Source organism: Mesoplodon densirostris, chromosome 2 (assembly GCF_025265405.1).
Source record: "Mesoplodon densirostris isolate mMesDen1 chromosome 2, mMesDen1 primary haplotype, whole genome shotgun sequence".
Classification (NCBI taxonomy): Eukaryota; Metazoa; Chordata; class Mammalia; order Artiodactyla; family Ziphiidae; genus Mesoplodon; species Mesoplodon densirostris.
In genome coordinates this window covers 21,246,656-21,264,113 of record NC_082662.1, presented here as the reverse complement: position 1 = coordinate 21,264,113, position 17,458 = coordinate 21,246,656, and the positions used below count along the sequence as shown (strand labels likewise).

The 17,458-nt window shown below is 43.2% G+C and overlaps 1 protein-coding gene across 1 annotated transcript; it reads left to right on the top strand.

Annotated features, from left to right (window-relative positions):
- Positions 1-11,158: 11,158 nt before the first annotated feature.
- On the top strand, positions 11,159-16,685 carry STMN1 (stathmin 1). The gene is made up of 5 exons (XM_060081043.1): positions 11,159-11,242; positions 12,826-12,898; positions 13,406-13,578; positions 15,533-15,724; positions 16,169-16,685. The coding sequence occupies exons 2-5, from the start codon at positions 12,886-12,888 to the stop codon at positions 16,238-16,240; spliced, it is 450 nt and encodes a 149-aa protein (XP_059937026.1). The 5' UTR covers positions 11,159-11,242; positions 12,826-12,885; the 3' UTR covers positions 16,241-16,685.
- The last annotated feature ends 773 nt before the right edge of the window (positions 16,686-17,458 follow it).

The following is a 17,458-nucleotide window of genomic DNA, read 5'->3' as shown; positions in this document are numbered from 1 at the left end:
CTTCTGTTATGGATTGAACTGTGTCCCCCCGAAGATGTTGAAGTCCTACCTGTAACCTTGAAAGTGACCTTGTTTGTAAATTGGGTCTGTGCAGATAGATGATCAAGTGAAGATGAGGTCACCAGGATAGACCTTAATCCAGTATAACTGGTGTCCTTATATAAAGGGGAAATTTGGACACAGACAGATGCACGTAGAGGGAGACAATGTGAGGACGTGGGGAGAATGCCATCTATAAGTCAAGGAACAGCTGGGACTACTAGAAGCTAGAGGAGAGCACAGCACATTCTCCCTCCCAGCCCTCAGGAGGAACCTGCTATCATCTTGATTTTGGACCTCTGGCTCCCAGAACCGTGAGATGATAAATTTCTGTTGTTTAAGCCACCCAGTTTGTGGCACTTTGTTAAGGCAGCCCCAGGAAAGTAATGCTCTCGCTTAGATGGGGCCCGCACTCTCCAGTGATTTGAGTTGGTAAATGCCTATGCTGGGAATGGATTCGAGGAAGGGGACGGACTGAAGACCATTTAGTAGGTGGTCTGTGGTGATCCAGTAAAGTGGTGGGGAAGGAGGAGCGGTCTGTCAGAGCTCCACAGTGCTAGTGCTTACTGATGGATGTAGGGCTTAGCAATAAGCCCAGAAGGTCTGTAAACCAGCTCTGAGTTCCAGAGCCGCATCATCTGCTTTTCTTTCCCTCGTGTATTTTCTCTTCCACAGTATCCCACCCTTCTCCACCTGACGCCTCAGCCAGCTCCACCTTCCGGGCTTGAATTCTACTCAGTGTATAACTTTCACCCTGCCTCGGAATGGGTGTGATTTCAGCAGCCTTGGTTTCAACTTCCTGTGACAGCTGTAACCTCAGTTCTCACTGAATTACTAAGACTGCTGATAAATGCCAACTGCTTGGAAGTTTTTATAAGTAACTAGGAACGTGTTTTGTGCCAGGCCATGGGAAAATGGGCTATGGAATGGCCCAGAAATTTAATGAATTAAAAGTAACGAGTCAGGAATTCCTTGACAGTCCAGTGGTTAGGACTCAGGGTTTCCACTGTGGGAGGCCCGGATTCCAACCCTGGTCAGAGAACTAAGATCCCGCAAGCTGCGCAGAGCGGCCAAAAAAAAAAAAAAAAAAAAAAAGTAACTCCCTGCTGTTTTTAGGCCCATATGTGTCCATTCAAGAAAAAGACTAGATCTAAGATGAAAATCATCCTCCCAGCCCCATGTGGGAAGAACGGTTCATTTCCCTGTTCAAAGTCCCAACACCCAGCAGAGGGTGAGTGCTTCTACGTCACCATCCCCATGCCATCGCCATCTTTCGTGTCATATTTTGATTATTTGGAAAAGGTTGATTGGAAGGAACAATAGAAAGCGACCTGCCTACCCCTCCACCCCCAACCCCCGCCAAGCCTCCCCACTAAAAGAAATGTCACTGGCTAAGGAAACAGGATGCTACCTGCGAGGCGGTATCCTGAATAGGATCCTGAAACACAGAAAGGACCCCAATGGAAAAATGGGGAATCCAGTTAAAGCTGGCCATTTGGTTAATAGTGCTGTACCAGTGTTAATGTTTTAGTTTGGATAAATGGACCATGATTATGTAAGATGTTAACATAGCGGGGAGCTGGCTGAAGGGTCTATGGGAACTCTGTTTACTACCTTTGCAACTCTCTGGAAATCTAAAATGATTTCAAAATTAAAAGTTTAAAAACAAGTTAAATATATATATATTTAAATGTCTCTGTGATAATACTGGTCCAGAATATACCCTTAGTTATGCTGTCTGACCCTCAGCCCTAAGTGTTGTTTAATGGCCAAAAAGACATCAGCCAGATGATTTGACATTTGCCGACTGTCTATTCATGGCACTGTAAGGATACCAAGACAAAACCATATAGAACCCTGCTCTGAAGGAGTTTACTCTCTAGTGAGGGTGACAAACATATGTATAAATAGCTACAATACCAGGAGAGTGTGTGGGGATCGGAGAGATTGATCAAGACCCTGAAGGTGGAGAGAATTTCAATAGAGACAAAAGCCAAGGACTCAAGGCTGGGGGTTGGTGTCAGCAAAACGTATAGGTGTGTGACTTTCCAGGGAGATGGGAAGAGTCCAATAAAGCTGAAACTCGGAGGCATGGGGGGAAGTGGGGACAGAGGTCTTAGAGACGTAGAAGGACCTAAGCTCAGTGAGGAGGACAAAACTCCTTTCTATTTTTAATATATAATTGTTTTATCATTAATAAAAGGAATATATGTTCACTTCAAGAATGTTGGAAAATCCAGACTAGTACAAAGAAGAAAACTAAACTCAACTGTTGTTTTGCACTCCCAGAACAAATATTTTGGTGCATTTCCTTCATTATATTTTGCTCCTTGTAGTTGAGCTCATATTGTACACACAGTTGGGTAGCCTTTGTTCATTTGTTTCATTTAGCTTAATATTACGAGCCTTTCCCCATCTCATTTAAAAAGAATCTTAAAGCACGAAGGGAGGTCACTTTCCTCTTAATACAAGAATCCTTCTTCACCATCTTGGTAGCTGGCTGACAAATCTTTGTCTGGACACCTCTCCTAGCCAGAATCTCATTCAGTCTTTAAGACATCCATTCTATTGTTAGCTAAGTCCAGTGACCACAGAGTTCTTCCATGCATCTTAATTGTGCTTCCCTACAACTAACCCTTTTTGAGATGACAGATCAAGAATCAAAGAATCAAAGAATTTCAGGGTTTAACTGATCTTGAGGTAGGTTGCAGTTACCTCAAATGCCATGCCAAGGACCCTTGGACTATAATCTAAGGGAGTCATCAATTTTTTTTCAGGTTTCAGGAATTTTAATTTTTCTCATATAATGTGCCCCAAAGTTTAATTCATCAAATGTTTTCAAGCAGAAAATTCGTGTGGTCAGAGCTTTGCTTGATGATAGCTGTCACTTATTGAAGGTTTATTAGGTATCAGACATAATGCTAGGTACTTTACACATATTATTTCATTTAGTCCTGACAACAACCCTATGAAGTAGGGGAATCCTCCCCATTTCACAGATGATGAAATGCAGGCCCCAAAAGAGGACATCACGTGCCCAAGCTCACACAGTAGTAACTGAACAGTACCTACAGCATCATTTAAAGCACAGATTCAAATTCCTGCTTGTGTGACCTTGGACAAATGTCTAAAGTTCTCTGGGCTTTCCTCCCCCCATTCGTAAAATAATAGGGTTAGGCTGGTAAAACAGTTTACAGTGACAGCTAAAAACACAGACTTGGAACCTGACCGCAAAACGTCTGTGCTTCTCTGTGTGTGGACTAGTTGGTTAAGTGACAATCTCTTTGTGGGCCTGCTGCTAACATTTGCCAGACCCAAGTCAGGAGTATAAAAGGGAAGCCCACATACCTTACGGCTAAGCATTTAAGAGTTATAAATCAAGCTAACAAACCATTTTCTAAAAATATATGCTTTATCCTTGTACTTTGACAAGTATACCTCCAAAGTAACTTAGAAAGCCAGGTTTTGAGTTGAGAATTCTTGGGTTCCTTGGAGTTCCAGGTCAGACTGTGGCCGAGCTAGATCCCTTCTCTTCCTATTTCTGGCTCCTGTGTGCACCCCCTATCCCCCAGCCCCCACACCCCTTACGAGCAGCAAGCCTACAGGGGTGTACTCATTGGCAGGGAAGTTTGCCTTTGGGAGGATAGACCCAGGGAAGGGGCTGGTGCAGTTGCTGAAAGTGGACTCTGGCCATTTGGACAGGGGATTCTGGAGTCCCGGTTCCCAGAGTATGGTCTAGAAGGGTGCCCAGGCTCAGGGTGGGCAGGGCTCCTTGGCCCCAGGGGACTCCTCGCCTATGAAAATGGGCACAGCTGGAGGAGGGTCAGAGTGAAGCCCTTTAAAGTGCAGAGCCTAGCACAAGGACCCTGTTGACAAGTCTAGGAAGATACTGTCTCTTTGTGCCTCAGTTTCCTTTAGAGTGACCAACTCATCAGGGTTTGCCTCGAGCTTTCACGGTTGTAGCACTGAAAGTCCTGAATCCCAGGAAAAACCCTTAGTCCCAGGCAAACCGGGACAGTTGGCCACCCTCACTTCCTCATCTTTACAATTAGGTTAATAAATCTCATAAGATTGTTCTGGAGATTACCATGAGTTAACAAACATGGAGTGTTTAGACCAGTGCCTGCCCTGTGGTAAGCAGTCTATAAGTATGTTGGCTATTATCATTTTTTTTCCAAATTTCTTTATTGTAGTAAAATATATATAACATAAAATGTACCATCATAACCATTTTAAAGTATACAGTTCAGTGATATTAAGTACATTCATAATGTTATGCAACCATCACCACCATCTATCTCCATAACTCCTTTCATCTTATAAAACTGAAACTATCCCCACTAAACAATAGCTCCCTATTCCCCCTCCCCCCACCAGCTCCTGGCAAACACACTTCTACTTTCTAGCTCTAAGATTTTGCCTACTCTAAGTATTTCATAAAAGTGGAATTAGGGACTTCCCTGGCAGTCCAGTGGTTAAGACTCCACACTTCCACTGCAGGGGGCACGGGTTCGATCCCTGGTCGGGCAACTAAGATCTCACCGCCGCAAAATGTGGCCAAAAAAATAAAATAAAAAAAATAAAAAGAAAGTGGAATCAAACAGTATTTATCTTTTTTTGACTGGCTTATTTCACTTAGCATAATATCCTCAAGGTTCATCCATGTTGTAGCATATTTTAAAATTTCCTTCCTTTTAAGGCTGAATTATGTTCCATTGTATGTCTATACCACATTTTGTTTATCTATTCATCTGTCAATGGATATTTGAATTGCTTCCATGTTTTAGCTACTGTGAAGAATGCTGCTATGAACATGGATGTATGAATATCTCTTCAAGACCCTGCTTTCAATTATTTGGTGTGTATACCCAGAACTGTACTTGCTGGATCATATGATAGTTCTATTTTCAATATTATGATGAACCTCCATACTGTTTTCCACAGTGACTGTACCATCTTACATTCTCACCAACAGTGCACAGGTTTCCAATTTCTCCACATCCTCATCAACACTTATTATTTTCTGTTTTTTTGATAGTAGCCATCCTAATGGGTATGAGGTGATGTCTCATTGTGGTTTTGATTTGCATTTACCTCATGATTAGTGATGTTGCTTATTTTCCATTTGTACAGCTTTTCTGGAGGAATGTCTATTCAAGTACTTTGCCCATTTTCTTTCTTTTTGAAAAAACTTTTCATTGAGGTATAATTGACATATAACATTATGTTAATTTCAGGTATACAACATCATGATTTGATATTTGTAGTAGCAAAATTGTTACCATAATAACATCTAATTAACATCTGTCACCATACATGTTACAAAAAATTTTCTTCTTGTGATGAGGACTTTTTAAGATATACTTTCTTTGCAACTTTCAAATATGCAATGCATATTACTAACTATAGGCACCATGCTGTACATTACATCCCCATGACTTATTTATTTTATAACTGGAAGTTTATACCTTTTGACCTCCTTCACCCATTTCACCCTCCACTCTGGCAATAACCAAGCTTTTCTCTGTATCTGTGAGCTTGTTTTTTTGTTTTGTTTTGTTTTGTTTTAGATTCTACATATAAGTGAGATCATACAGAATTTGTCTTTCTTTGTCTGACTCATTTCACTTAGCATAATGCCCTCCAGGTCCATCCCTTGGCACATTTCAAATCAGGTTGTTTTGTTTTGAGTTACAGGATATTAATCCCTTGTAAGATATATAATTTGCAAATATTTTCTCACTTTCTGTGGGTTGCCTTTTTACTCTGTTGATATTGTCCTTTGATGCACAAAATTTTTAATTTTCCTGAAGTCTAATTTTTCTTTTGTTGCCTGGTGTCACTCTGAGAAATCATTGCCAAATCCAACATCATGAAGCTTTTGCCCTATGTTTTCTTCTAAGAGTTTTATAGTTTTAGGTCTTCTAATTAGATCTTTGATTCATTTTGAGTTAATTTTTGTATATGGTGTGAGGTAAGAGTCCAACTTCATTTCTTTGCATGTGGCTATCCAGTTGTCCCAGCACTACTTATTGAAAAGACTATCCTTTCCCCCATTGAATGGGTCTTAGCACCCTTGTCAAAAATCATTCAACCGTATATGCAAGAGTTTATTTCTAGGCTCTCTATTCTATTCCATTAGTCTATATATCTGTCTTTATGCCAGTACCACACTGTTTTGACTCCTGTAACTTTGTAGCAAGTTTCTAAATCAAGAAGTGTGAGTCCTCCAGCTTTGTTCTTGTAGATACAATCATTTTAAAGGTTCCATTCTATTAGAAAATGCTAAGTTTCTATAAGTGGAAGCTTGGGTGAGAAAGAGGGAAGAGTTGGGTTTGACTGAAGTTTTAAATCTGGAGGGCAAGAGTCTAGCAAAGCCTCTAGCAGAATGGGGAATTGAGATATGGTTGGTGGGAAGATGTTAGTTCAATGTGGGTCATACAGAATTCGAGGACCTTATGGGGCAGCCATGGGGAGATGTCCTTTAGGCAGCTGGAAATGTTTTTTAAAGTTCAGGGGAGAGATGGAAGCTCAAGAAGGCAAATAGGGAGTCATCCCCATAAAAGGAATTGTTGGAGGAAGGCATGGAGGTAGATAAGAGGGATGAAGGTTAGAACATAGAGTGAGAAGATGGCAGGGGCAGTGACATCTAGGCCCCGTTCCACTCACACATTTAATATGTGTGCATTTTACCATATTTTGTTGACTCACATATGCCATTTATTTTTAAGATAGCATTATTTTATATGCCACTAAGAAAATGTGCTGTCAGCAATTATGACATGGTACTTATGGACTATGAGCACACTGATTTCAAAGATACACAAATGTGGGGGAAAATACATCTTAGAATGGATTAAATAAAATATATGCCAGCCACTGTGTCAGGCATCATGGAGAGGGGAGTGGGATCCAGCTATGAAGAAGACCCTGCCTTCAGTAATCTTCCAATCTCATGGTGACACCTGCAGATACTTCTACCACAAGGCTGATTGAGACAGTGATACAGTGCAGGCACCAGAGCTGTACTGAGATCAGCTGCTGCTTTTCAAGTATTGAGAGGAGTTATTAATATAGACAGAACTGACAGCCATGTCTTTCTTGGGATTTCTAGTCCTCCCCCTCCTTTTCCCTAATGCCTGAAATTTCTAGGGACAAAGCCTTTCCATCCATTTTTTAATGAACTGAGATAATGAATTAAAACACCATTGTTTTGTGGTGGGTGTTGAATTGGTACAACTCCTATGAAAGGCAATTTGGAACTATCCAAATTACAAATGTATTTGCCCTTTGACCTAGCAATACCACACTTTCAGATATACTTACCCACATGGAAAATGCCATATATACTAGCTTGTTTATTACAGCATTGTTTGAAATAGCAAATAATTGGGAATAACCTAAGAGCCATGGAAGGGGGCACTGGTTAACTAGATTATGGAACATTCATACATTGGATCCCAGATCCAGGAAATGCTTGATGTATGAACAGGGAAAAGATCACTGATATGTACTGTAAACTGAAAAAATGCTAAGTGCAGAACAGTTACAGCAGACTACCATTTTATTACGAAGTGGGGAATAAGAATACATAGCTAAAAATTTGCTTATGTACGCATGGAGAAACCCTAGGATACATAGGAAACTGATAACAATGGTTAAGGTGGGGGAGGGGTAAGTAGAGAATTTGGCAGATGGGGATAGAGAAGGGAGGAGGACTTTCTATACTTTATTTCTAAACTACGTGAATGTGTTGATCTATTCAAAATGTTAAATTAATTGAATTTTTAAAAATACCCCATAGGAAGAGTTAAGCCATTGACAATGATTCCCACCAAAAGGAGAAAGTCTACTAGTCATCATTCATTCATTTATTCAGTAACCTATAGTAATCAAGAAACTTCTCTAGCAATAATGGTTAACAAGTCTCAGCACTGAGATGTGCCAGGCATTGTGCTAAGCACTTTCACATACATTACCTCATTTAATCCTCACCACCTCTATCTGGTGGAGGTGTCCAGCACCAGAAGAGGAAGCTGAAGATGAGAGAAGTGGTTGTTGCCTAAAGTCAACTGCAAACATCCAGGCCCCACCATCCGGGGCCAGGCTCAGTTCTGGGCAGTCATTAAGGATACCGAGACAAGGACACAACCCCTGCCCTCTTGGACTTAGTTGTCTGGTGAGGGAGACAGACAAGTAAAATAGCAGATTCACAGACAGGTTTTGAACAGGAAAAGGAGTGTTAGAGCACGATGCCTAAGGATTAGGGGACAAAGGGAACAGCGAGGCTGGGGACAAGGAGAAAACCTCTCCCACGACACCCTTTGGCCAAGGACAGGCCCTGTAAGCAGCCGTGGAACCTGGAGGCGCCTCTGTGGCAGACAACCCTGCAGCCTCAAAACCAACAATGAACAAAGGCTGCCGGTTCTCTGTAAGAACAGAGCAGATCTGACAACAGCCCAGCTTGTTTGATCAGTGTAGACATCCCTTCTGCACTTTGAAGCCTGAAGCGCTCTCCTTTAGCTGTCTACACAGATCAAATAAGCTGGATGGCTGCCATATCTCTACTTCACTTTGTGTTAATCCATAGTCCCAGCCAGCTCCACAGCAATTCGACCAAACCATCTGAGCAGAGGCAAAAATAATTCTCATGGGCAAAGACAGACAATTCCAAGATGTGAACATTAACTCCTTGCTGCCATTTCAGGAGGGAGTGGATTTTGAAGTTGGTTTTAGGAAGCTTCCAAGAAGTGAGCTTCTGCCCCTCTCCAAAGTGAAATGGCAAAGCTGTTTCCTCTCCTTACATCTGAAGCCCTTCCTATTCCAAGGCTCATACATGAACACTCATAAGAGTTGACAATTGGGGCTTCCCTGGTGGTCCTGTGGTTAAGACTCCGAGCTTCCACAGCAGGGGGCACGGGTTTGATCCCTGGTGGGGGAACTAAGATCCCGCCTGCAATGCGATGTGGCCAAAAAAAAAAAAAAAAGAGAGTTGACAATAAATAGCTGTGGTCTAGCTCTTAGAAAAGCAGCCCCATCCTAAAGAATAGGATCATCCCACCGGACACATTTTTATTCACAGGATCATTCTGGGGGAAACATTACTCCAGCCCCCTCAAGTCCTCAAGCAGCAGTGGGGATCTCAGGAAATCCTTGTCATAGAGACTGGCAGGGCGAGGCTTCTATCAACAAACCCAGGAGCCAAGTGGCATCGTTAAAAAAAGATTAAAAATCTACATGAGTTCTAACATCTTCATTCCTAGCTGTGGTTTCCATGGAAATAGACATCTGCTCCAGGGAGAAAGAAAAGGTGGGGGGAAGCGGTATAAGTGCTTTAAAATAATCAGTGTTTTGAAAGATTTATTTTTTTTTTCTGTCAAAACATTAATAGTCAGAAATGTGAGATTTTTGTGGCAATTTCTTGTATTAAAAAAAAGTGTATCAAATGGATGGGACCTTCCTCTGCAAACCTCCAGATCAAGTACAAAGACTTCAAGATAAAGGCTGGTTCAGGGGATAACAGACCTCTTGGCCTTGGGTTTCTTGCTCATGTGTGTTGCCTACCAATCTGTCACTTTTCAGCGAGCTCTTATCCCCACTCCTCTTCCTAACGATTTCTGAGATTTTGCTCAGAAAATCTGAAAGATGGAAACACCTGGCTGTTTGGTGGCTAAGTTTGGTCTGAGAGGGAGAAGGCTCTCAGGGCTCAGAATCTGAATTATTCTTGGTCCTGCTCACATGCTAAGGGAAAACCACTTAGATCATGGGCGGGGGAGAGGCCGACCCCACACAAGGACGATTGTTGGAGAAAATGCTGCAACAAGCATATTTCAGGCATCAGTGCATTGCTAATTGTTTGCTTTGTGTGGTGTGTCTGCTGCCTGTATGATCCAGTTTTCCTTGTCTCAGGCACTCTGAATTGTATTTAACTCCAGCATATCCCTAGTGACTAGCTGGACATGGGGAGTCTTTAAATTAGGACTCCTGTTTCAGCAAACTGGGTCATGTTTGTTTTTTGGTTTGGGGAGGCGGAGCAATAAAATGAAGGTGTCCTTTTGCCTAGTCAGGACCTCAAAACAGGTGCTTTGGTGGAATGACCACCACCGAGGACAGAGCCTTGGTCAGGGGAATGGGAGAAGGGGCTCGGGAACCATGTTCATTTTATTTATTTTTCCTCTGGCTTTTCTGTGGTAAGAATGAGGCTAGTCGTTCTAAGATAGCCAGGGTCAGACCAATTTCCTTTGTGTATCTGCTGTGCTTCTCATCCATCCAGGGCAGGGGGAACCGTGACCTTGTGGCTTCTTTTGATTCTTTAAAAGCGCCCCCACTGATCAGGGAGCACGTGCTTCAAGAACAAAAGCAACACTCAACTGCAGTCTGTGTAGTAGTCTAGAACTGCTATTGCGCTTCCTTCCCTATCATCCGGCAAAAGGCTTGGCAGAGCAGATGGGAGTCTGCATTTAAGCCGAGTGACTTTGTTAGACCAAAGGAGATCAAATTCCAGAGCCTCTTGCTTTACCCCCACAGGTCTCTGGTCGCCAGCTCAGGGACCCTAATGTGGTAGCGAGAACTCACTGTGTGACTTAAGGGCCACGCCCGTGCCCTGTTAGGGCTGAGTGGGTTAGAGATTATGATGATGTCACAATACAGGTGACAGATGGGGGCGTCGAGTGGCATTGTCCTGTCACAAGGGCTTGGGCGTCTTAGGTGGCGGTACAGGGTGGGGCACCGAAGGGGCAATGCGCTGTCCGAGTGCTGCCCTTGGGGCGACGTGGGGCAAGTAGCTCAACAGACGCGGAGTCCAGGCGGCCACCGTCTGAGAGGTAGAAAGGGACCCTGCCCCGCCCTTTTCCTAAGGATGGGAGAACTGGTTCAGACCCAGGCAGGGTCACCGCATCACCCTCTTCCGCGGCCAGACGACCGTCCTAGCCCCCGGCTCACACCTGGAGACACCGCCAAGAAGCCCTCACCCCTCGCATTGTCCTTCTGTCCCGCCAGCCTGAACTACACTTCCCGAGGTGCTCCGGGGTCCCCAGGGGCGGGGCCCACTTGGGCTGTGGGGGGTGGGGAGGGGCCGGCACGTGCCGCCTCTCTCAGCCAATGCGGAGCCCTGCGGGGAGGTCACGTGCCGCTGTTTGGCGCTTTTGTGCGCGCCCGGGTCCGTGGGTGCTCAGAGTGTGGCCAGGCGGCTCGGACCGAGCAGGTGGGTGAGGGGTTCCAGGAGGAGGTGGCGGCGGCGGTTGCAGGTTGGGGGCAGCGAGAGGGACGCGGCCGGAGGGAGGGGCAGGGTCTTGGCAGCGACCCCTTGCTGGAGGGCGGCGGGCGGGGCCGCGGGCCCCAGAGTGGCTGGCAGTCGGGGATCGCTCCGCTTTGTGTGTGGCTCGGGCGGAGCCTCGGCTTTGTCCCCGCTCCCCGGGGGCGCGGCTGTGGTGGGGAGGGGGCGCGGCCTGCTGGGCGAGCTCAGTGCGTTAGCCCCGGGAGGTCGTCGAGGAGACAATAGGGGGCGTAGGCCCTCGTTTGGCCCCCACCTTCCTCCTGCAGGCGCGGCCCCGCTGGGGTCCCCATTGTCTGAAGGGGCGGGGCGGCGCCCCCAGGGAGCAGCGCCCGAGAGGCTGACACCCCATGAGAGCGCTCCAGTCCTCGCGGCGTGGGGCGCGGACCGCTTGGGTGGCGGCAGATTGGAAGTGAAGGAAAGAGGTGGCGAGCCGATGGTGGGGTACCCCACGGTTTCTTTCCGGGGACTGCCCCACCCGCCCAGCTGCGGCGAGGGTGGGGGCCGCCGCAAGGTGTTTTTGGCGGCAGCTGGTGGGGGCGTCCGCACGGGGCGAGCCCGGGAAGGGCGGAGTTACCCGGATAGGACCGTTAGCCCCGCCTATCCCGCCCCTTCCCACGCGCGCGGGCTCCGGGGTGTTGTGAGTTCGGGGAGATTCGAAAAGGCGCGGGGAGGAAGGGGGCGGGGCCAGGGACCGGAGTGTAGGGCGTGCTCTGATTGGCCGGGGGCGGCCTGCCGCTTTTCCTCGCTTGGGCCAGGGCCACGCCCACCCTGAATCTGGTGCTGAGTCTATTGCTCCGCCGGGATTAGACCGTGTTGCTGACTCGGATTTTAAGTTCCAGGTGTTGAGACCCTGTATTCCTACGGTTTTGGTACTCGTCTGGGGTCTACAAGAATCATGACCTTTAAAAAAAATCAAGGGATGTAGAATTTTTCATGAAAAAATTCTACACAAGGCAGCAACTATTGTAACCTAAAACCTAGAGGTTCATAAAACTAATGTTACCAGCTGTTGGACAAGGAGCTTAAACCGCAGGAACAATGGGAGTTCGACATTTTTGGTTAATATTAGCTTGGGCGTTTTGTTTTCCACATGGCAGACACAGACAAAGCAGGGGTGGGTATTTCATTTGCACAATGAGTTGTAGGCAGTGTTAAGATGGCTCCGGTCTCACTAGGCGTTGAACCTGGAATATCTTCTCACCAGGAGGAAAATATGGGGGAGGAAAAAAATCTTGTGACTTAAACTCCGTCTAATTTTAAAAATATAAGTATTTTTTGAACAGGCAAGCTCAGTTAACTTCATCTTCTGCAACCAGCGTTCTATTCAATTCAGATTTTCCAGTGTTTGAGTATTTTATGGATTTTTATAATTTTCTAGTTGATGTCTTATTTAATTCCACAGTAGTGATTTTTCTGACATTGATTTATATGGGTGTGATTTGAGGTCCCTTTGAATCTATGGCATGGAAATGCAAAGAAATTGATCGCATGCTTTTGAAAATCGTTTCCAGGGTTTTCCTTGCTAGTGGATTGTGTAGAATACACTGCCAGTCTCTTGTCTTCTGTTCACCATGGCTTCTTCTGGTAGGTAATCTATTTGGAAAATCCGAAATTGTGATGGGCTTCTAATTTTAGAATAGGAGATGGCTCAATTCTTAAGCTTATAATTTGGCACTTGTGTTTTGGTCTTACCAAAAAAAAAATCTATTTTATAAATCAGAGAATAATTAAAGAAGAAAAAATTATTATTACTTGAATGTACTGAGAGCTCATAATTAATTGTTTCATTATTAGATGATTTGGCTTGGTGTAAAGCAAAATGTGGAGTTTTGCATAAGTCTTTGTTTTGTTCAGGGAAATGATTGTCAGATACGGATATCTTAGAATGGTATTTATTAATCCAAAAATGTTGAGCTTTGTTTTTCTGGGAGGTGGTATTTAGATAATAATTTCTTGCCTGTAAACACAGCTGCTTCATCAGCCCTAATTCTATTCATTAAATTGATTTGGTTTTTAGAAAATGGTAGAACAGTTTATTAGAATAGGAAAACTCCATTTTTCTGAATATATTATAAATATGATCAAATCCAGATATCCAGGTGAAGGAACTGGAGAAGCGTGCCTCAGGCCAGGCTTTTGAGCTGATTCTCAGCCCTCGATCAAAAGAATCTGTCCCAGAATTCCCCCTTTCCCCTCCAAAGAAGAAGGATCTTTCCCTGGAGGAAATTCAGAAGAAACTAGAAGCTGCAGAAGAAAGACGCAAGGTAAACATCAATTCACAGAAAATAGGATATTTATTAATGTAATATGGCAAATCTGTTTTATTTTTATAAGAGGAGGAAAACAGAATTGTAGCCAGATGGTGATTATAACTGTGAAAATTACATATGCCAGTAGTGGGAACAAAATACCAGCCATCATTTATTGAGCTTCTATTGTGTACCATCTCCTTTACTTATATTCTCCTTTTCTACAGTGACCCTAGAGGGTAGGTGTTGTCTGAGATACTAGATTAGAAAATGGTCTCAGGAATGTTGTCATTTTTCTGAGTCATATAGCTAATGAGTATTGGAGCCAGAATTCAAGCCCAGGTCTGCCTGAAACCAGTTCATGCTTCTCATGCTTTCCTTTTGAAAAATAGATTTGTTGGTGGATGATTCTTTTTTTGTCTCTTAAGGTTTTGGGTTTTTTTGTTTTGTTTTGTTTTTTGGGTTTCTGTGTATGTCTGTGTGGTTTTTTTGTTTGTTTTGTTTTTTGAGAGCTGTACAATAAAAACATTTTAAATTGCTAGTTATGTGATTGTGTTGCTCAGCTGGCATACTGGTAGTGTGGCAGCTATTATCTAAGTACTTCTATTATAAAGTAGCTATCTTTAAAAAGAACTAGTCAGAAAAGTCAACAAATATTAATATGCTTGTTATAGAAAAATTGAGAACCGCAGAAGTTTATAAGTAGGAAATTAAAAGTATCCATTATCCTACTTCGCAGAAATAACTATTGTTAACATTTTGGTGTATTTCCCTCTGTTCAACGTTTCATTAAGAATTTTACATAAATTCTCATTTAGTCCCCCTTTCCAACAACCTTGTTTGGGGTAAGTGGGTTTAATTTTAAAATTAGAGAAATGAAGGCACAAAAAGGTGAAGTAGTAACCTGCCTACGACCAACACAGTTAGTGTTTTGAAGTCTGGTACATATAACCACACACAAACACTTTGGGCCCCTTTTTAAGCTGCTGTAGCATGTGCTGTGCACCTTTTGGTGCCGCATGTTTTATGCATGTGTGCTGACCCACTGTCAACATGGAATTATTTCCCCAGGAAGAGTGGCTGTGTTTGCAATGGTGTTTCATCTCCCACCTGCTCTTCTATTTAGCCTGAGTTGATGGAGTTTGATGGAGTTCACGTAGTTTGAGTTCATGGAAGAGATGCAGCCGAAGGCTGGACGGAGACTTTTTTTAGGAATCAGTGCTGGCCCTGTAGTCATTAGTCTGCGCTTTACATAGTAACTGGCTAAATATAGTGAAACTCTTATCACGACTGGGATTTTGAAGAAGAGAATGAACAGAACCAGTGGCAGATGCTCTGAAGTTTTCCTGCAAGTTGATGCTTCCAAACACATTGGAATCTGTTTGGCAATAAGCTATTCTGAGTCTGTTGAAGGAGGCATACCGTGGTAACAGAGCTCCAGTGGTCTGGAATTTAATGCAGCTTCCACAGAAAAAAGCTAATAAGCCTTTCCTTGAAACAAATCCTCTGACTTAAATAGTAATTTGGAGGCTTAGTCTTAAATTTTCTATCATTGCCATGTATTTTCTTTTTATCAATATGGTTACATTTTTCATAATGACCTAATTTTCTTTAGGTAGCCTTTGAAGTTAAAAAACCAAAATTCTTTACAATAAAGTGCCATTCCTAAGTGCATGTCACTCCAGTCATCTTGATACCATTAAGCAGTAAATCTTACGAATATTTCCTTAAGGAATAATTGGGCAAGAATCTCTGAACAAATATGGGCAGTCTTCCAAAGTAAATACAAACACTAGAAAAAGAATATCATTTTCACGGTATTTTGATATGGATAATTCAGGTCCTGACTTCAGTATTATTTAAAGAGATCAAATTTTCTATCTTCAATCCTCAATTAATATTTCTTTTGTGATTGTTAACTATGCTAAATAACATTTCAGAGAGCCTAGCCTGTTGAATTTTTTTCCAGTCCCATGAAGCTGAGGTCTTGAAGCAGCTTGCTGAGAAACGAGAGCATGAGAAGGAAGTGCTTCAAAAAGCGATAGAGGAGAACAACAACTTCAGTAAAATGGCAGAAGAGAAGCTGACCCACAAAATGGAAGCCAACAAAGAGAACCGAGAGGCGCAAATGGCTGCCAAACTGGAGCGTTTGCGAGAGAAGGTTGGTGTATCTTCCTGGCTTTGAGGGGCTTAAGAGCTTGAGGTTTGATACACCAATGAAGTGGCTTGAACTCTCTGCCTTGATCACATGTGCTTGGTGCCTTTGTCATCAATTTTGGGGTTAACATGTTAAATCAGAGGCATCTTATTTTAAATAAGGAGGAATATTCAGCAATTTCCAGCATAATTGCACATTCTTTGGAAGAGCAGTAGAAGGCTGAATCACTAGGTTCCATGAGTGACCCAGGAAGTTCAAAGATGATGTCTTAGAACTCTAATTATGTGATTCCCATAATATATAATTATATAATAATAGTATATTATTATACTATATGGGGTTATATATGTTATATAACATACGTCCTGATGCTGATTTGGGCCTCTTGGGGGTGTGACCTGGCAGGCTTTTTTTACTTGACTGATGATATATACTGTTTCTTTACAGGACAAGCACATTGAAGAAGTGCGGAAGAACAAAGAATCCAAAGATCCTGCTGATGAGACTGAAGCTGACTAATTTGTTCTGAGAACTGACTTTCTCCCCCTCCCCTTCCTAAATATCCAAAGACTGTACTGGCCAGTGTCATTTTATTTTTGCCCTCCTGACAAATATTCTAGAAGCTGATGTAGGACTGTATAGGTAGATCCAGACTGTATGATGTTGTTTTAGGGGCTAAAGGGGAGAAACTAAAAGTGTTTTACTCTTTTTCTAAAGTGTTGAAGTCTTTCTAATGTAGCTATTTTTCTTGTTGCATCTTTTCTACTTCAGTACACTTGGTGTGCTGGGTTAATGGCTAGTACTGTATTGGCTCTGTGAAAACATGTTTGTGAAAAGAGTATGTAGTGGCTTCTTTCAAACTGTTAGATGCTGAATATCTGTTCACTTTTAAATCCCAATTCTGTCCCGATCTTAACAGATGCTACTGTACTTGAATGGTTAATAAAACTGCACAGTGCTGTTGGTGGCAGTGACTTCTTTCAGTCCAGGTAATAAATTGTCCAGTGATAGAGACCCTCCTAGTTTATATCTGTTCCAGATGGGGCCTTTAGGCTGACGGAAATACCCAGTACACACATCACTGTGAGTTCTCTGCCCTGGAGTTTCTCGCTCCAGAGTTGTATGCATTGTCTTCTTCCACAATCATCACTTTGTTGTGATGCCTCGGCTCCGATCAGCTGTTATGATAGTGTTTCAGATGTTTATTGGCAAACAAGCATTTTTTGTTTCTGTGCCCCCATTAAAAAGGCAAATGGTGTTTCTAGAGAACAGTTGAGAGAAATCTTAAGATCCTAGTTAGATATATTTGATGGTTTATTTGCTTTATGTTACAGCGGGGGGTGGCGTGAATCCTAATGCTTTCCTGCCATAGGAGCCATTTCTCAAGAATCAAGAGTAGTAAAACCTTGTGTACCACTGTAACAACCCTTATGAACTGATAAAGGGAACCTTATTTTCTGGAGCAGCGTTGACTTGGGTGGTGAAGGTTGGCAGTTGCTTCATCTTGTATCCAGAGGCTACAGTAGTCACAGTTGTCAAGGATTGCCTCTCAATTCCGGGAAAGCCTTTGGCAGCTTTCCTAGGCTATTTGGGAAATAGCCTTAATTACGTATGATTATTTGCTTCTCAGACATCTGTGGAAAAGCTCTTGGAAGCCACACCTTGAAAGTTTCCAGGATGACTGCTAATACTGCAGTGGGGTCTGCATATTGCCATGCTTAGGCCTCTGCAGCTCTT